Below are 20,744 nucleotides of genomic sequence, written 5' to 3'. Positions count from 1 at the left end.
GAATGTTTAAAAACGACATTAATTATTACTAGACCCGATAAATCTAATTAATTATGTGTAAAGTCTTTAATTGACCTGGAAGTTATATAGTTTTATTGTCCTTGATAATATAAGAAGTTATCTAATTTTAATTATGAATTATTATCTATGATTTTTTATTTTCTTTCTTTGAAATGTGTTTTGAATTTATTTTAACAACTTATAAATGGGGTTTCCTATAATTTAAAAATAACTTAGCTCCTAGGAAATGCAGAACAATCTGATTTTTGTATATTGATCTTGTAATGAGTAAACTGCAGTTCAATAAATTGAACAAGCCACACAGTGGATAGTATATTTTCATGTTTCTTATTTAATCCCACAGAGCTGATAAAGAGAAACTAACTTTGCAGAGGAAACTAAAAACAACTGGCATGACTGTTAATCAAATTATGGGAGTGCAAGCTTTGGAGTCAGAAAAAGAATTGGAAGAATTAAAAAAGAGAAATCTTGACTTAGAAAATGAGATATCATATATGAGGTACACTAATACTTGGAAATGTGCTATCTATACTAATAAAAGGGTAATATGCTAATTAGACTGGATAGACTGGACGTCTTCCAGATGTCATTCTGGACATCCCCCCTGACAAAGCCAGCGGCATGGCCAGCCTGCAAACCACCTGCAACCCCTCACCTCGGCCGGCCCCGCCCCTAGCACGGACCCCCACCCTGATCTAGGGCCCCCTTCAGGGCAGGCCAGCCAGCCCCACCTGTGCACTAGGCCTCTATCCTCTTGTATTATAAAAGGGTAATATGCAAATTGACCCTAATGGCCGAACAGCCACTGGACCAGTCCCTAGGACCACCTCTTGGTTCCTTTCCCTGGCTGGCAGGATCCAATCACCTGATGGCCACCCACTGCAGGGGCGGGGCCAGTGAGTGGGCAGGAACAGCCGACTTCTCGGTCCCTTCCCCTGGCCATCAGGCACTGGTCACCGGATGGTGAATGGGGAACCACAGGTAGGTAGCGGCAGGGGTGGGGCTGATTGCGGGCAGCTGGGGAAGATGGCCCTGATCACAGGCCAGGTCTAAGGACTGTACCAGTGCATGAATTTCATGCACCGGGCCTCTAGTTCATTATAATGAAGGAAACCAGTTGACCCATTAATATATAATATAACTGATAATATACTAGTAAACATGTTACATATTTTAAAGTTGGGTTCTGTTGATGGCTTTTCTGGGTTGAGATATTCCTTTTTCTTCATATGCTACATAATTTTGAATTGTATTCTTGAAATTTTGCATATGATGTTTTAGGACACTGAATTTTGGCTAAGTTCTATGGAAAATTCTATTATTAATAAAAATAGCTACATAGCAGGAATTAGTCTGGATAGGTTCAGGCCCAAAATTCTCACTTTCTGTGGGCTCTGATTCCATTATCAGTGTTGTTGGCATCTGTCCTGCCTGTGTACCTCCCAGTTGACAGTCTGGTACGTGTCTTCTCTCTATTAGTTCATTCCTCAGAGTCTTTGGTGCTCACAATAGGATCAGATCCTTGCATGTACAGCTCACGGGTGAGCCCAGAAGTTCATAAACAACTTTGTAATTGTTGAAGCTCCTCCCTTTGTGTAACTTCCCTGACACTCTCTTTTTCCCTATGGCTCCTTTAGGTACTTTCAACCAAAACTGGCTCTTTAGTTACCCTGTTATCTTGTGCAGTTCAGCAATTGTGTACATTTGCAGCCACGCAAACAACAGAAGGGCAGGAAGGAGGTGAGGGGAGGTGGAGTAACTACTTTCTTCCTCACACCTTACCAATCCCAAGTCTCTACTAATTGGAGGAAATGATTTCCCTCCATAAAAATTTTGCCACCTATGGGTTCCCCTTGCTGTCTCTGCCACCACTGCCTATGGGATTGCTTGAGGGTTGAGACATGAAAAACCAGAGAGAAGAAAGAAATAATGAGGGATTCTTGTACACTTTGCGTATAACTTGAAGGCTTCCCCAGAATATTCTCCCTCAGTGTTAAACTCACTTTAATGTTTCAAGTAATGTTGTGTTCCCGCCAATACATATCAGAGGAAAAGAAAACATAAATTCATCACCTGTTTGCTGATACTTCAGAGTCTGGCATTTTGTCCCAATCTATAAACTATTTACCTTTTCAAGTTCTTAAGTAGATGCTCCATGCATTTGGGAGACAAGATTTATTAACATGTACCGTTAGGTCAGTATTAAGGCAGTGTGAGCATGTGAAGTTGAACTCCTTTATAGGAATACTCAGGAGCTTCTAATGCACATACTATCTACTTTCCTTCTAAGTCATTGTTTCCTTAATCCTTCAGAATTTCACTAGATGGAGAAGAAAAGTGTGATGGAAGAATTCTTCTTTCATTTGACATCCATTTATAGTTACTATTTGATCTTGGCAGTGGCTTCTTCCCTCTCTTTTTTTTTTCTTAGTCAACCTATATATTCAGAGCAAAACTAAATCCTTTTATTCTCCTTTACGGTTTTTTACAGGAATTAAAATATTTTAGATTTGAAACCTTCAAATACTTTAGAGGTTTAAGCGTTCTTTTTTCCTTAATGATGTGAATCTGTGTGGGCTGAAGTATTTGGAGAAGATTTTTGGTGTCCTAACACATGGTCTATCTTTGTGAATGACCCATGTGCATTTGAGAAGAATGTATATTCTGTTGCGTTGGGGTGAAATATTCTATAATTGTCTAATAAGTCCATCTGACCCAGTGTGTCCTTTGGAGTCTTTGTTTCATTGTTAAGTTTTGGTCTGGAAGATCTGTCCAGTAAAGTTAGAGGGATGTTAAAGTCCCGTACTATGACTGTATTGTTGTCAATATCTTTGCTAAAGTCCTCTAGAAGTTTTTTTTTTGGTTTTTTTTTTATATATCTAGGTGCACCTATATTGGATGCATATATGTTAACCAGGTTTATATCCTCTTGTTGGATCTATCCCTTTATGAATATGTAGTGACTTTTGTTGTCTCTTGTGATGGCCTTAATTTTAAAGTCTATTTTGTCAGATATGAGTATTGTTAATCCAGCTTTTTTTTCTTTTCAATTTTCATGGAAATTTTTTCTAGCCCTTCACTTTCTAGTTCCTGTGTGTGTGTCTTTTGTTTTGAGGTGGGTCTCGTAGACAGCATATAGTTGGGTCATGTTTTTTTATCCATTCAGTTACTCTATGCCTTTTTTTTTTTTTTTTTTTTCCTAAAGCATTAGCCATTTTAATTTTATTTTATTTTTATTTTTGTTTTGTTTTTTTAAAATATATTTTGGCCATTCCCAGCCTGGCAGCTGCTGCTCCAGGCCTGGCCGCACCTGACCCAGTACTCTATGCCTTTTGATTGGGACATTTAATCCATTTACATTTAGGGTTATTACTGAAAGGAACTTATTTATAGCCATTTTAATTCTGTATAGCTAGATTTTCTCTCTCTGTTTCTTATTTTCAGCAATCCCTTTAGCATTTCTTGTAATGCAGGCTTGCTGGTAATAAATTCCTTTAGGCTTTTTTTTTTTTTTTTTTTTTTTTTTTTGGTATTTGACCATCTATTTTGAATGAGAGGCTTTCTGGATATAGTAATCTTGGTCTCAAATCATTACTTTCCTTTACCTTGCCATTCCCTTCTGGCCTATAGAGTTTCTGATGAGAAATCAGGTGTCAGCCTTATGGGAACTCCTTTATAGATAATAGTTTTCTTTTCTCCTGCTGCCTTTAAGATTCTCTATTTGTCTTTAATTTTTGTCATTTTAATCATAATGTGTCTGGGCTTGGATCTGTTTGGGTTCTTCTTGTTTGAGGTTCTCTGTGCCTTCTTAACTTTAATGACTTTTTTCTTTATCAGGTTAGGGAAGTTTTCTACAATTATTTCTTCAAACACTTTCTCTATTCCTTTCACCCTTTCTGTCCCTTCTGGCACATGTGCTATTCAAATGTTGTTATGTTTCACATTGTCCCACAGCTCCCTTAAGCTGTCCTCCTGTTTCTATAATTGCTTTTTTCATTTTGGTTCTCTGATTGAGTCATATTTTCAATTCTGTCATCTAATTCACTGATTCTATCCTCAGCTTACCTCATTCTGCTGTGTATTCCTTCCAATGTGTTATTTGTGTTATGTCATTCTTTATCTCAGGCTGTTCTTTTTTCATAGTTATTATATCTTTTTTCATACTGTTGAGCATTTTTACCATCACTCTGAACTGTTTCAGATAAATTTTTTACCTCTGTTTTATTTACCTCTTCTTCTGAAGAATTCTCTAGTTCTTTCATTTGGGGGTTGTTTCTTTGTCTCCTCATTTTGGTTGTCTGTTTGGGTTTGTGACTATATGTTAGGTAGATCCTCTACACCTTTCAGTCTCTAGAGCAGGACAGTTTTAAAGGCTATTTCTAACTAATTGAGTCAGGCAAAGACTCAGCCTCCAGATACCACCTCTGTCTACAGACTAGTAGGATTCCCACTTGAATTGCCCCCAGGAAATCACCCATAGGTTTAGGGAGGAGTTTTTTCAATAGGGAGGAGAAGTTTGCTTCTGCCTGGAGGCTAATTATTACTTTTAATTTCTTAACCATTTAACCGGGGAGTTCCCTTTTTAATTACGCAACCTGTAATGGGCGCGTACTCTTTCACTAGGACGTGTCAGTACGTCACACCCAGAGGATGTAATTTCATATTATTTTTTTTTAATTTATACTTAATTAAAATAAATGATATATATTTTTTCATTTATTTATATATAAAGCACAAAGGAAAATACAAAATTACAAAAAAATAGAAAAAAATACCAATAAAAAAATGGAAACATCGAATTAAAAAATTATAAATTTTACAAACAATTATAAAGATTACAAAAAATATATACCGTCCCTCTCAGGGCGCAACATATATTTCCAGGACGTATTCATATGTCCTACCTGTTCCTGATATTGTTTACATTTGACGTATTTATATGTCCAGCTTGGTTAGCAGGTTAAGTGGCCTCAGGGTAAGGTGTTTTCCAATAGGGTGTGTTCACTCTCTTCCCCCCCAGGCAAGGCAAATGTCTATGTGGGAAAGTTGTCCTCTACTGAATGAGGGAATAACCCAGCCCAGGAAACTTGGGGTATCTGCCTTCTGAACACTATGCCCCAAGTCTTCAGTCCTGGGTTCCGCTCTCATAGCTCCAGACCACTTCCCCCTCTTTTGCCGGAGGACAAGTTGGGTGGCTTCACAGGGAATTTGCATGCATTGGCCCATCAAGAAGTTGCCCAAACATTCAGCTGTCACTCCCTAGCAGATAGCACCCCACTGTTTTTCACAGTTAGATGTTAAGTGGAAATCTTCCTCAGATTTGGTGCTCTCTGCTGGGGTGCTCAGCTTGGAGATTAGATCCCAGAGTTCTCAGCAGCACCCCTTCTTCCCCAGCTGAGATATCTCTCCTGGACTTCAATTCCTGTCTGTGGGTGCCCAGCCAGCCCTTTTGCGCTTTTGTCCCTCCTTACCAGTCTCTACTTTTTGGTTCTTGGGTATCAGGGTTCTCTCCTGTGAGTTTTCCGTTGATTATTCTAGAAGACTTTCCATATTTCAGTTGTAATTCCAGCTTGTTCTGGGGAACATGTCCGTGCAGCATCCTCCTACTATGCTGCATTCTTAATCTGAGGATCATTTTACAATGTAAATAGTCATGTCCTAATTTCATTTTATAAAGTTTTTAAGTTTTTTAATATTTAAAATAGGTACAGTGTAAATAAATGTTATATATTTTTATTCTCTCCTTTATAGTTTAATATAAAACACACAGTGAAAAGTTGAAGTTTGATAGTAAAGAGACTGTGGTGGTTGTTTTTAGGACCCATCAGGCTCTTCCTCGAGATTCTGTTATAGAAGATTTACGTTTACAAAACAGATACCTCCAAGAAAAACTTCACGCTTTGGAAAAACAGTCTTCAAAGGATGCTTCTTCTAGGCCTTCTGTAAGTGTATATATTTTCTTTTCATTTTTTTAATGGTAAAGTTTGGAAGTAAAATCAATTTTTACCTTTATCTGGCCAAAGCCAGTATATCTCTGTCCTTAATATGTATTAATACAATGAATTCAACTTTTATTCTTAGTAGCTACTGATAATATATTAACTTCTTTAATCCTTTTTATATAATAACTTTAAACTTAAGATTCTTATGTTTCTCATAGAACTTGATTACAAATGATTTCTAGATATTTTAAATGTAGTTGTTCTGAGTTTGCTGTGGCAAGACTATACAATTAAACTAAATAGGAAAATATGTTATCGAATTATTATGTGACAATGTTTTTACTGTTCTTTATAAAGACTCATTAATGAAGAATTATTAGAATCTTATTTTAAATCACTCAGTGTGTACTCTTTTATTATTGTTTTTCTTTTCATGTTTTTTCTCTTTCTGAATAAGCAGAATCTGTTACATAACACAAGTACTCTTTCTACCTATTCTAACAGTGTTAATGAATATAGGCACAATAGGCACAATATTTTTCACACAAAGAACACTTTATAAAGGAACAACTGAAAAAAAACTAAAAAAAAACCAAAAAACCCTAAGAGTGCTCAGAATTAAAAATGAGAAAGGAATAGATGCCAATGACAACTTACATCATCAGAAATTGAGAAATACTCTACAGTATCACAGTAAGAAGGAAAACACAAAGCAGGATATGTTATAGATTCTACTGAGTTAAATATATCTGAGGCAAGGCCAAACAATAAATCAAGTCTATTTAGGCTAAATGATGACACCTTGGCAGATTTTAAACCAGTTTAGAAAATAGTCCCGATCCTAAAATTGAGAAAATTAATCAAGGCTGTTGTGAAAATAATAAGCAGGAATATAAAGTCAAAGAAGAGAATGAACTAGTGAAGAATGGGAAGGGAAAGGAACACATAGCTGAAGACCTCAGTCACAGCAGCTGCACAGACCCAGAAGAATCTCCCGGGGAGGACCCGGCTCCTGCCACAGTTGCTGCTGCAGTGAATCCGTGTGCTGAGGAGGCTACTCAGGCAAACTCTGAGACTGACGTGCCAGTCCAGCCAGGAAATGGCGGGCCCCAGGTTTGAGTACATGGCAGTCCTTTATTTCTTTGTTAGCTGAGTTTCCTTATAGCAAGTAGTATAGATATGTGATACAAATGAAAAAAGAGTTGTGTAGGGTTTGTAAGAAATATTAATTATTGCTGAAACTGGTTTGGCTCAGTAGATAGAGCATCGGTTTGGGGACTGAGGGGTCCCAGGTTCGATTCCGGTCAAGGGCATGTACCTTGGTTGCCGGCACATCCCCAGTAGTGGGTGTGCAGGAGGCAGCTGATTGATGACTCTCTCTCATCGATGTTTCTAACTGGCTATCTCTCTCCCTTCCTCTCTGTACAAAATCAATAAAATATATTAAAAAAAAAAAAGAAATATTAATTATTAATAAACTTCTCCTTAAACCCAAACATTTGACTAGTTCTTACTAAAGTAGTGGTTATGCATTTCCTAAATCATTTTATTTTAACTTTTTAATTAATTTTTGTATTGATTAAGGCATCACATATTTGTCCTCAACCCCCCATTCCAATCCCCCACCTCCACCCCACTCATGTCCCCACCCCCCTATTGTCCTTGACCACTGGTTAGGCTCATATATGTGCACATAAGTCCTTTGGTTGATCTCTCCCTTTTAGTACTCCCTGTTTTACCAATGGTGCTCACTTGAAATGATTAGATTAGATAACAGAATAGCAAAAGTAAGGCACATTAGATGTGTTTATTTTGCCTCATAAATTTCTAATACAGCTTGCTATAAAATCTCAATACAAGTAAAACTTCACACAGTGAATAATATCAATAAAAATTTGTTGTGATGCTGTGTGACATTCTAACATACATAGCAAATTCCTTCAGTAGTTTTTTTTCCCAGGTATTATAAGATACTTTTTTATAATGAAAAAAGGAAAGTTACATGTATTGCTATTTATGTTGTGATAGACTCTCGGTCTACATGTAATAGCCACAATACTTTGCAGTGTATTACTGGTAATTCACATGAGAAGCTTAGAAAATAACATCTCTAGTGATTGATGCAGAATACTTTCTCTCTCTGTAATCAATAAAAATATGTTTTATTTTTAAAAAAAAGAATTACTTACAAAAGAAAATATGCAGAACAGAACTTAAATGCAATTCTAACAGCCTAAATCTATAGTTTATGAACTTTCTATGTATACACTTCTTTGTGGCAGTTTACACAATACAGAATAAGATAAGTTTGTTCCCAATTAAAGTCAAATAGAATTTCTTTTTTTTTTCTTTATCCTTTCCTCCTAAGATATTTCAGTCACCTAAGTTCTCAAAACATTGACTAAAATCACACCTTTAAATGTTCAGAGAAAAATGTTCAAAATGTTCATAATGGTTCTTTTCCCCCACTACATAAGTAATTGAGAATTTGAGACTTAACACTTTATAGAAAAAAAAGTAGTCAAGCACAGATTTCTCATTTAAATAACATATGGTATTTGAATATAAGTAAAACTCAAAATGGATTCATGTCAAGAGAAATGCAAATATAGTGATACTGATAAGAGAGTGATTACTTTAGCTCATGGAATGAGGAAAGCTTTCAGAAGCAGTAAGGAATTGAGGCACTTATTTTTGTAGGCTTGTGTGTATTGGTTTGCTATGGCTACCAATAACAAAGAACCACAGATATGATGTCTGAAATAACAAGAATGCATTCTCACAGTTCTGGAAGCCAGAAATCCAAAGTCAAGGTATTAGCAGGGTTTATCCCTTCTTCAGGCTGTGAGGGAGTATCTGTCCACACTTCTCTCATTATCTGTTACAAGGCAGTCTTCTCCCTGTGTCTTCACATGTCTTTCTTTGTTAAATGTCTGAGTGTAAATTTCCTTTTTGTATAAGAACACCAGTCATGAGATGTTACTTTAACTTGATTTTCTCTGCAAAGGCCCTATCTCCAAATAAGGTCCTGAGGTACTGGGAGTTAGGATTTCAACATATGAATTTGGGAGTGGGGTGCAGATGGGGTATAATACAATCAAACTTTATTATTAGACTGAAAATATAAATGCTATAGTTTAGTTGTTATGAAAGTATATATGGAGACTTTCATTATATGTGTAGACATTGTTAAGTCATACTTGACTTTGCTTTCAATATTAATTAAAATATATGACCTTTTCTTCTGCAAATTTTATATTCTTATTTATTTTTGGTTGTTTTCTCCAGATCTCTTCATATTCTTTTGAGGAAAATGTTCCATTTTAGCATTGTGTTTTCTGATTCAGAATGTCTTATGCATGTTTTATTTATTAAACCTTAAAAGTACATCTAACTTTTTTTTTTTTTCCTGAAGACTTCAGAAATAGAGTCAGATGATCATTGGCAAAGAGAACAAGAGTTTCAGAGGGAAAACTTGAAGTTGTCATCTGAAAATATTGAACTAAAATTTCAGCTTGAACAAGCAAATAAAGATTTGCCAAGATTGAAGGTAAATTTAGAATTATTTATTACAGTTAGGAAATCTAATGCCTGAAAACCTTTTTCTCCCCATTTAATTGTTATGCTTACCATATTAGTATATAAAGAAGTCAAAACTCATATTCATAAAAATGTTATACTTTTTACATTTATTCTTTTAGCAATTATTTGTTGAGTGACTAATTTGTGTCAAGCACTCTTCTAGATGCTGGGAAATAGCAATGGAAAAAATTCTTGCACTCATGGAACTTACCTTCTAATGGGGAAGGCTAATAAACAAGTAAACAAGTCAATATCTGCACTAATAAAAAGAGAAACATGCAAATTAACCATCACTCTGCAATGCCAGGCCATGCCCACCAGCCAATTAGGAGCGAGTATTCAAATTAACCCAACTAAGATGGTGACCAGCCACAAAGCTGAAGCAAGCAGGAGGCTTGGGTTGCCCCTGGTGATGGAGGAAAGGCAAGCTTTCTGCCTTCCCTGGCCAGCCCTGGTCTCTGATCAAGGCTAAAAAGTTTCAATTATAGAAGATAAATAAATCCTAGATACTTGCTTGCAGCCTGCCTTGGCCTCCACTAAAGGATGCACTGGGGGGAAAAAAAAAAGAAAAAGAAAAAAAGGAGGAGCTGGGCCTTTTGGTTGCGGGGGGTGATCAGGTCAGGATGGGATGGCAGGGGCTGTTGGGGTAAGCAGACAAGCAGGAGGGCCAGTTGAGGGTAAGCAGGCTATTAGTAGGAGTCAGTTGGAGGTGATCAGGACAGCAGGGGGAGGGGGGTAGGAGCAGTTTGGAGTGAGCAGGCCAGCATGCGGGCATTTGGGGGTGAGCAGGCCCGTGGGGAGGGAAGATGGGGGCAAGCAGGTCAGCGGGGAGGGGGGGGGGAGTTGGGGGCGAGCAGGCCAGCAGGGGTGACAGTTGGGGTTTGATCAGGCTGGCAGGGGTCATTTGGGGACAAGCAGGTTGACAGTTGGGGGCAGTTGGGGACGAGCAAGCCAGCAAGCAGAGTGGTTAAGGGCAATCAGGCAGGCAGGGAGGTGAGTGGCTGGAGCGAGTAGTCCCGGATTGTGAGAGGTATGTCTGCCTGCTTAGGCCCAATCCATCTAAATTGGCAGTAGGACATCCTTCAAGGGGTCCCAGATTGGAGAGGGTGCAGTCCGGGCTGAGGAACACCCCTTCCCATGCATGAATTCTTGTACCGGGCCACTAGTCTATAATAATAAACGTATAATATACAAATGGAATGATTGTCCGAACACCCTTCTGGATGAAGCCAGGGCTGCGAGCATGATGGCTGGGGCAGATGGGGCTGCAAAGGTCTACTCTTGCATGAATTTTGTGCATTGGGCCTCTTGTGGGATAATAAAAGGCTAATATGCAAGTAGACCAAAGAGCAGAATGACCGTTTGCTATGACTTGCACTGACCACCAGGGGTCAGGCACTTCAACACAGGAGCTTCCCCTTAGTGGCCCATGCAGAGCGCCACTCAGCCAGAAGCTCTGAGCTGAGCTCATGGCTGGCGAGCATAGTGGTGGTGGTGGGAGCCTCCACGGCAACACTAAGGATATCTGACTGATGGCTTAGGGTGTGGGCCTATGCCATCAGTCGGACATCCCCCGACGACTTCCAGATTGTGAGAGGGCGCCTCCAAATGCACGAATTTCATGCACTGGGTCTCTAGTGCTATATAATAAAAGACTAATATGCAATAGACTGAATGGAAGAACAACTGGCCACTATGACATGTACTGACCACGAGGGACCCCACACAGAACATGGTGAGTGTTGGCAGTATCAGGATGGTGGAGCAGGTGAGCAGGGGCACCAGAACAAAGTGGGGCACTGGTCACTATAATCGGGGCAAGGTTCTGGTGGTCACTGAAAATTCTTTGCTCCCATGTGCTTTGGTCCTGCCCGGCGCTCATACCTGCTGCCGGTGCCAGAGCTGCCTCTTGCACCCACTACGGGCATCGGATCTGCAGACCGCCACTTGCACCCACTGATAGCCTCCGGCTCCAGTCCCAATCACTTGGCACCATCAGTGGGTGCAAGCGGTGGCTGCCAGCCCCAAATGCACATGAGGGCTTCTCTACTCCCCTCCCCCCCACTTTTGAAGAGCAATTGGGGCAGCAGCCGCTGCTTGCACCTGCTGAGAGCACCCGCCCTTCTCACACCCATTGTTGGTGCCGGCCCCAATCACACCATGCTGTCAGCATTAGGAACAGTGGCCTTGGAAGTGGGGCTGTTGGCAGAGCAACAGGGGCCGCAGTGGGAGGGGCAGAGCGGGGGCACGGAGGATAGGCTGAGACCCGCTGCTATGGCCATCATAGCCTCACAGCCCACAGTTCCTTTCAAGGTGCACAAATTTGTGCACTGGCCCCTACTCTATAAAAGCGAAGCAACTGGTATGACCAGTTGCTATGACGGACACTGTGGCCGGCCAACCAGCCTGATAGGGCGGGGCCAGCTGGCCAACCTCTTACAACCGTTCCCCCAGGCCAGCAGGCCCTGATCTGCCTGAACAAAGTGGGCCAGCCAGACCCCACCCGTGCACAAATTCATGCACATGGCCTCTAGTATAGTATGTCAGCTTATATTAAGTGCTAAGGAGAAACAGCAAGGTTGGTGTAAATGTGGTGTGTGAGGGGTAGGTGGAGGTTTGAAGAATTGCTATTTAAAATACTGTTTTGTCCTGGCTAGTGTAACTCAGTTTCTTGGATATTGTCATGTGCACTGAAATGATTCCTGATCATGGTAGATGCCTGGGTTGTGGGCTTGATTCCAAGGAGGAGCATGTAGCAGATAGCCAGTTGACATTTTGCTCTCACATTGATGTTTCTCTTTGCCTCTCCCTCTCTCTTTAAAACAAGCATGTCAAACATTGGTCAAATAAGCAAGTTTTAAGTTTATGTGGGCCACAAAAAATCAAAAGCTTTAATTTTCAAAGAAACGTAGGTTTATTTCAATGGAGGCATGGTGAATACAAAGGGCTAAAATAAATGAGTAATCATTAACATAAAATAATAGAATATATTAATAAAAATTAATATTTTTTCTTGACATTAATTTACCAGACACTGAATAACTGCACAAATTAATAAATGTAACACAAATAAACCTATTTTTCTTGTTTTCTGAAAGCGAAATATTTCCTGTTGCACACACCAAACAAGTCAGTCTAAGGCTAATAACGTGGCCATCAGCTGCTAAAATATTTGCTGCTAGTATTAGTGGAGAGAAATGGTACATCTGTGTGTAAGGTGCATAAGGGAAATGAATGCAACATTATAGTAATCAGTCCTTAGTGAACATTGTAGTTCATTATTAATAACTAGAGGCCCAATGCACACATTTGTGCACTGGTGGATCCCTTGGCATGGCCTGCTGGGATCAGATCAAAACAAGCAGTCCAACACCACCTGCTGCTCCTTCTCATCCTGGACCCACTGTGCCTGCCACCACCGCCACTTGTTAGGCTTGCTGCTGCTCTGCTGTGGTGTCCGTGTACCCCTCTTAGGGTGATACCGGCGTGCTCATGACCAGGAAGTAGCCATGGACTTGCGCCCAGCCAGTCTGATCCTGGCTGTAGTCCAGATGGGGGAGGAGTGCTCAGGGGGAGTGTCCATGGGAGAGGCTCGCCAGCCGTGAGCCCTATCTCTGGTGTCCATCAGTCAGCTGAGCAGCACTCCTCCTGTGGGAGATCTCTGACAACCAGGGAGCAGCTCCTGTACTGAGAGTCTGCCCCCTGGTGGTCAGTGCACATCATAGTGACCAGTCGACCAGTTGCTTATATTATATATATATATATGTGTGTGTGTGTGTGTGTGTGTGTGTGTGTGTGTGTGTGTGTATATATATATATATATACACACACACACACACACACACACATACATACATACATACATACACACTCTAGAGGTCTGGTGCATGAAAAGTCATGCGCTGGAGGGGGGTCCCTCACCCCAACCTGCCCCCTCTCACAGTCTGGGAGCCCTCAGGGGTGGGAGGCAACCCAGCGATCAGGAAAGGCGACACACCCATCACACCTCTGCTGCTGCCACTACCAGCAGTGCAAACATTGGCTGGCCCTGGTTATCTGAGCCTCAGGTGGCCCTGGGGTGGCTGTGCAGCAAACATCCGAGGCTTGCCTGTGCCTCAGGTGTCATCTGGGCAGCCGCCATCCAAGGCTTGCCTGTGCCTTGGGCCAGCCCTGGGTGGCTGGGAAGCTGCTATCTGAGGCTTGCCTGCATCTTGGCCAGCCCGGGGTGGTTTGGGAGTTGAGAGGACTGGGGGACTCCGGAAGCAGGTGTGTAGAGTGGCCAGACCACCTTGGGATGGATCCGGCTGTTCCATGCACCTGCTGCCCCAGTGAGGCTGAGGGGACTGGACACCACCATCTTGTGGCTGTGGTTGCCGCCATCATTGAGAATGTTATAGTCAATTTTCATATTCCCTCTTTATTAGATAGGATTATGTATAAAAGGATATTGTAGAAATTAAGTTACAGAATTTTTGTTAATATATTTTATTGATATTTTTACAGAGAGGAAGAGAGAGGGACAGAGAGTTAGAAACATCGATGAGAGAGAATCATTGATCAGCTGCCTCTTGCACACCCCCTACTGGGATATGACTGCAACCAAGGTACATGCCCTTGACCGGAATCGAACCCGGGACCTTTCAGTCCGCAGGCTGACACTTTATCCACTGAGCCAAAACGGTTTTGGCCAGAATTTTTATTAAAATGTTTCTCACATACCATTATATTGGTTGGGCTGCAGAAATATTCATGTGGGCCACAAGGGGCCCATGGCTGCGAGTTTGAAATTCTTGCTCTAATAACAATAATAATAATAATAATAATAATAATAATAATAATAATAATAAATAAAAATCTTCAGAAATACCCTAGTAAGGAAGCTCTGCCCAGTAGTTTAGTTGTGTATAGCATTGCACCAATATGTGATGGTTGCAGGTTCGATCCCTATTCAGGGCACATACAAGAATCAACCAGTGAATGCATACATAGTGGAACAACAAAGCTTTGTTTTTCTCTTTCTCTCAAATCAATTAATTAAAAAAAATATATGGTAGTTTGGTTAATATATTTTAGTAGAGAGCTAGGGGACAAATAAAGAAGTGGGTCATGCAAATAATTGAAAAAGAGTTCCGGACAACAGAAATAGCAAATTCAAATGCCCAGCACTCAGAGGATTCCTGGTGCACTTCATTAACAGTTTTCAACTTTAAGATATTAGGATCTCTCTAAAAAAATTAAATCTTTATATTAAAATATATATTAGGTTAATTGTTTCTCTTAGAAATGTTATTTATTTTGATGTTTTTATGAAGATTACCTTTGGTTTTTCAGATCTGACGCTATTTATAGGAATCATCTTTTTCTCTTGGCTGGTTAATTGTTTCAGTTCTGTTTTTTAACCTAAAATGTTAACAATCTGTTAATTCCACTGATAATCATATAATTTAGCTATTTCTTTCTTCTCATTCTGATTTTTACACTGTTAGAGCCAGTGTTAGAAGGTCAGTTGTCTGTTTCTCCATACCAAATGGATTTACATATGTAATTTATGGGACAGTTAAAATCAGGGTCCTAAACTCAAATTTATATTGCATATTAAGGCAAAAATAGTTCTTAAAATTCATATACATAATATGCTTCTATTTATACACTTTAATTCAATATATGTATTAGTTCAAAATACTTCTTGTTGCTAAAGACCCACTTGTTGAGTTTGGTATTCAGTTAAAGCGATTGCTAGTTCAGATGCATAATTTGTCTTTTCTTTCCAATGGCTGTAGCTGTGTTAAATAGTTACATGTTTGCTTTAATCGTACAGAATCAAGTACGAGATTTGAAGGAAATGTGTGAATTTCTTAAAAAAGAAAAAGCAGAAGTTGATCGGAAACTTGGCCATGTTAGAGGGGTGAGTTTGGGAGAATATGCCATATATTGGTTTGGTTTCAGGGATAAGTTGCAACAGTAGTGATATGCCTTTACTAGTTTACAGTTTCAGTGTTTATTCTGCTGCATCTACAATATATAACATTATTAAGCTTTTCTGTGTTTCAAGTTAATGTTTTATCATCTGTCACACCTTACATGCATGTTATTTCACTTTTACCCCACTTCATCTCTCATTTTGCATATCTCTCCACATCTTGAAAACATTTAACTTTCAGGAATCATCCTTTTCTTCATTAAGGTAAACTACTAAGTACTCCTAGGTATAATTCTAACATTGTGTAATTATTTTATGATGTCCATGGCAACTTCTTAGTATAATGCTCTGTAAACATGTTTCCAAAATTTTATTGTATTATTGTTTTTTCTTTTCATGTATTTCATATTCACCTTTAACAATAAATAAATGTTGCCTACAAGGTCAAGACCAAATATTTAATTCCCTGTTGATATGTTGTTAACTAGTACAAGTGGAAACAATCATAAAAGACAAAAACTTTGTCAAGTAATAACATTAAATATATAATAGATTTGATAAAAATATTTAATGTCATTACAAAAGTATTCAGACATATATCTGATGGCAGTCAGCAACATTCATTTCATAAGTAAAGATCTATTTGTTAATTTAACCTTTTCTAAGTTAATAATAAAAGTGTATAGTATTGAAATTATGTAAAAGTTTATATTTTAGGGTTATTTACTGTGTGAATACTGAATAAAATGCCAAACAAGTAAGCAGATTATTTTACTTGACTATTAAAAACCTTTTTACTTTAAATTATAAGCAGTTAAACTTATTAATTGCTGACCCAGATCTCCTGATAACTTTACACCAGGTTTTTAATTTCAGCTATCTCTCCTATTTTATTGGTCAGAAACTTAATTTTTAATCAATGGTTATTCTTTTTTTCCTTTTCCCCCACTCTGTACCATTGAGTGACAGCTTCCACTAGCATAGTCCCAGGAAAGATGCACTCAAGGGTTTTCTTTCAGCACCAGCTACCAAATCCTGGCCCCACTGCCTGGGCATTAATGGTTATTCTTAAAGAACATCAACTTTGTTATACTGCAACTCAAATTCGATAACTTATGAGCTCTTTAAAGACAATATGTTGGGGGGGATGGGGGATTATCGCATATAAAGAAAACTGGTATATTGTAGTGAACATTAGTTAAATAGAATATTTAGATTCTTAAGTTTATTTATTTGGAACAGACATCAAGGATAAAGTCTTTAAGCTGTTACTTAACAGCTGCATGACTTTAGCAATATCAAATCTCAGACTCTTAATTTTCATGTATGTAAAATTAGAATTAGAATTCTTATCTTAGAGGGTTATTTATAATGATAAATTGAAATAATATTGAAATAAAATTTATAACATTTGAAGTTTTGGCTTCAAATGTTAGAAATTAATAATGTGAGTATAATAAAGAGCTTGGTATGTTATTGATACTTTACATTCTCTAAAATATTTAACTTAATTGAAAGTTATATTCTTTTGTAGTCCGGCAGAAGTGGAAAGACAATCCCAGAACTAGAGAAAACCATTGGTTTAATGAAAAAAGTAGTTGAAAAAGTCCAAAGGGAAAATGAACAGTTGAAAAGAGCATCAGGAATACTGACCAGTGAAAAAATGGCTAATATTGAGCAGGAAAATGAAAAATTGAAGGTAATATTTTAAATATGATTATTTGTATGGAATATTTTACTATTATAATTTTTATTAATTTTTAAAGGAAAATTTTAAATATATACCATCTATATAAAATGGCTTTAATGACTACAGGAGATATTTTGCATATACAGAAAAGCTTACTGGAAATAAAGACTAGGAGTAGTTAGAATAATTACTTGATCATTTTATTATTTTAAGACCAATGGTTCTTAGAGAATTCAGCATAAAAATAATTAATTACCTGTATCTATTTTCAAAAATACAGATGCCTAAGTCCCTATCCTGAGATTGATTATATTCCTCTGGGTAGAGTGCTACCATACGTAATGGTGATTTAAAATTTTTCAAGTCATCAGTTCATTCTAGTGTGTATAGGCAGGGTTGGGAACCTATGCTGTAGATGGACTAATATTAAATGTAATACTTTAATTATTATTATATCAACTATTATCTCTGCAACTACTTTGAATTAAGTTTGATAAGTTTGAAGATCATTTTTTACTATATTTCATTGTTTTAATAATGTACAGCTATTTTTTTTATTGCTAGACTGAATTAGAAAAACTTAAAGCTCATCTTGGACGACAGTTGAGTGTGCAATATGAATCCAAGACCAAAGGCACAGAGAAAATTGTTGCTGAAAATGAACGGCTTCGTAAAGAACTTAAGAAAGTATGACTTTTCATTAGGATTATAATTATTTTTATGTTAATTTACTGATATATCTTGGAAAAACTGAATGAAAAACGTTGAAATGTTTATTCAAAGTAGTTATTAAGATTTCTGTGAATTATGTTATTTTTGCCATCCTTTCACCATGAGGAATGTTGAAAATAAAAACATAATAAATTAAGAGGCAGTATAAAGTAGAAGCTGGGATTTAAATCTTAGCTCTGTCATTTATTAGCCATGGTAACTAGTAACCCAATATTCGGCAAACTCATTAGTCAATAGAGCCAAATGTCAACAGTACAACAATTGAAATTTCTTTTGAGAGCCGAAAACTGACTTCTGCGGATAGGCCATGAAGTTTCCATCGCACTGTTCATGTGTGCTCACACACATGTGGTATTCTGTGGAAGAGCCACACTCAAGGGGCCAAAGAGCCGCATGTGGCTTGCAAGCCGCGGTTTGCTGACCATTGTACTAACCTATATCCCTAGTTTCCTCAACTGTGAAGTTGGGAATAATAAGTATGTCTGTTTTACTTTACCTGTTGTAAGGCTTAAGTGAGTGACTTTTTGTACACATGACTTAGAACAATGCCTACTGTGCAATAAGATGTATATGAAACTGTTTTGTTAAATGAACAGTAAGATTCCTTCCGAAGTAGCAAAATATATTCCTTGCCCAGACAAGTAGGTATTATTATTTATATGGATGATCCAATGAATAAATTGAAATTAGTATTTTTAATTTTTCCCTTTTTATTAAATTTATTGGAGTGACATTGGTTAATATGATCATACAAGTTTCAAGTGTGGGTGTCTGTGCTACTAAGATCTGTGTATTGCACTGTATATCCACCACACAAAGTCGAAACTTCAGATTGATGCTGTTCTTTGAACATGGGTGTTTAGTAGTGGAAATAATCTGTGGTACTTATACATAACTTATGCATATTGGTAGGTCTCTCAAGTATTAGAGTCAAAACAAAAGATATTTTTAATCTGTAAAGACATATACTATCCATTATTCTGTAAGTACTATAGACAAAGATAAAAAAACTTAAAGTAACCAAACAAAATGACACATTTAGAGTAGCCACTAGAATTAAATACTTGTAAATATATTTCTCTAACCCCATTTAAATGACCTGTTGTTCTAATTATTCTGATTGTATTGCTGTTTTAGAGTAAAGAAACATGGGATTTTTATTGCAATTTTAATCAGCATTTAGAACTCCAGATTATTTTATTTTCTAATTTATAGTGATCATTTTGAGTGTATTGCATCTGTGACAACAGTGAGACATTATATCATAATATACTAATTAGCTCCTATTGACAGGAAACTGAAGCTGCAGAGAAATTGCGGATAGCCAAAAATAACTTAGAAATATTGAATGAGAAGATGACAGTTCAACTAGAAGAGATGGGAAAGAGGTTACAGTTGGCGGAAAGTAGAGGCCCACAGCTCGAGGGTGCTGACAGCAAGAGCTGGAAATCAATTGTTGTTACAAGGTACAGATAAGTAGCCTAAAACTAACACAATTGAATCAGCTCTAATTCTGCCATTTTAAAAGAATATGGCACTATTCTGATTCACTTAGTTCTTTCCTGATGAACTGTGCGGTTGTTTGTTTTAACCTGATACTTACTCTTTTATGATCCTAGCATTGCCAGAGAGTCTTTTTCTTTCTTCAAGTACTTACCGTATTTTTCCGACCATAAGACGCTCCGGACCATAAGACGCACCAGTTTTTAGAGAAGGGAAATGAAGAAAAAAAGATTCTGAAACAAATAGTGTCCTAAAATATTTTATGTGCATTAAAACCCAACATCACAGTCATAAACACATGTAATCAACCCTGTAAAGTAAACAGCAGCATTTAGAACCATTTTAGAGCCGGGCAAGCACACAGAGACCACACAGAGCCTGGCAAGTAAAAAAACTTTTTTTTAAAGTATATGTGTAGGCTATATTTGGACCATAAGACGCAGGGACTTTTTCCCCCCACTTCTGGGGGGAAAAAAGTGTGTCTTATGGTCCGAAAAATACGGTAACTGATTTGGGTGGCAGGGCCTGGGACAGAGCAGAGCGGAGCTGGGCAAGCTCCTGGAGCTGAGCTCCTGGAGCTGGGTGGGCATGCAGAAGCCGCTGTCAGCCGGGAGCCTGGACTGCTACGCCAGCTCGTCCCGGGCACTGCTTTGTCCAGCTCCAACTCAGCTTTATGTTGTGTTCGTTTTCTTCCTCAAGTATAAGCCAGGCATAGTTGAGCCATTTTGTCACAGCCTGTGGCATACTGGACCTGGGCTGGGCTGTGTTTTTGGCACTGTATTCTGCGCAACTTGTCCTTCAAATAACCCCAACAGATGAATTCAGCAACTGCTGTAGTGTCGCACTGGCTTCTGCTCCCTTTCACTTGCTTTTCTCCTTCTCTGTGAACCTTTTCTGCAAGTATGTGTGATCCCTGACAATAACCTTATGGCTATGAAAGAGATTGTGGGAATTCACAAGTAAACATTCTTGTGTGCATTCCCATCACCACAGTCGTTCATCATGACTGATGAGCCAATAAAAATCTTTGATGCCAATCTCATTTCCAATCACAAGCAGCTGCATATCCTACCTAATGAAAGTGTAGTATGCAAATTGTCCCCCCAACCTGGAGTTCCTCTGGGAGTTCAACCAGGCGGCAGGGTTAGCTGGGGGAAGAGAGGGATGCCCTGGTCGGCTGTGGCAGGTGGCTGGTGGAAGGGAAGGAGTACCCGGTCGGCCGCTGCTAGGGACCTTACCAGTGTACAAATTTCATGCACTGGACCTCTAGTAACAGTATAAAAGCCAGAGACCAATGAAATCTTGCCCATTCTTTTCCCATTAAAGCCATCCTGTATTACTTGTGTTCTGTATG

At 38.5% G+C, this 20,744-nt stretch overlaps 1 protein-coding gene across 8 annotated transcripts in view; it reads left to right on the top strand.

Annotated features, from left to right (window-relative positions):
• The window catches only part of CEP290 (centrosomal protein 290), a 113,545-nt gene that overhangs the window by 82,371 nt on the left and 10,430 nt on the right, over positions 1-20,744 (top strand). For 6 of the 8 annotated variants that reach the window (XM_045588314.1, XM_045588313.1, XM_045588316.1 and 3 more), the window contains 8 exons: positions 365-520; positions 5,840-5,963; positions 6,852-7,076; positions 9,379-9,513; positions 15,364-15,450; positions 17,000-17,164; positions 17,720-17,842; positions 19,181-19,353. In XM_045588314.1, the coding sequence (XP_045444270.1) occupies positions 365-520; positions 5,840-5,963; positions 6,852-7,076; positions 9,379-9,513; positions 15,364-15,450; positions 17,000-17,164; positions 17,720-17,842; positions 19,181-19,353 (1,188 nt within the window). The remainder of the gene's footprint in view (positions 1-364; positions 521-5,839; positions 5,964-6,851; positions 7,077-9,378; positions 9,514-15,363; positions 15,451-16,999; positions 17,165-17,719; positions 17,843-19,180; positions 19,354-20,744) is intronic. The other 2 variants (XM_045588319.1, XM_045588317.1) reach the window with 1 other exon arrangement.

This window comes from Pipistrellus kuhlii, unplaced genomic scaffold, assembly GCF_014108245.1.
Source record: "Pipistrellus kuhlii isolate mPipKuh1 unplaced genomic scaffold, mPipKuh1.p scaffold_m20_p_3, whole genome shotgun sequence".
Lineage (NCBI taxonomy): Eukaryota > Metazoa > Chordata > Mammalia > Chiroptera > Vespertilionidae > Pipistrellus > Pipistrellus kuhlii.
The sequence above is the reverse complement of the archived record's forward strand: the minus strand, read 5'-3'. Positions and strand labels throughout refer to the sequence as shown.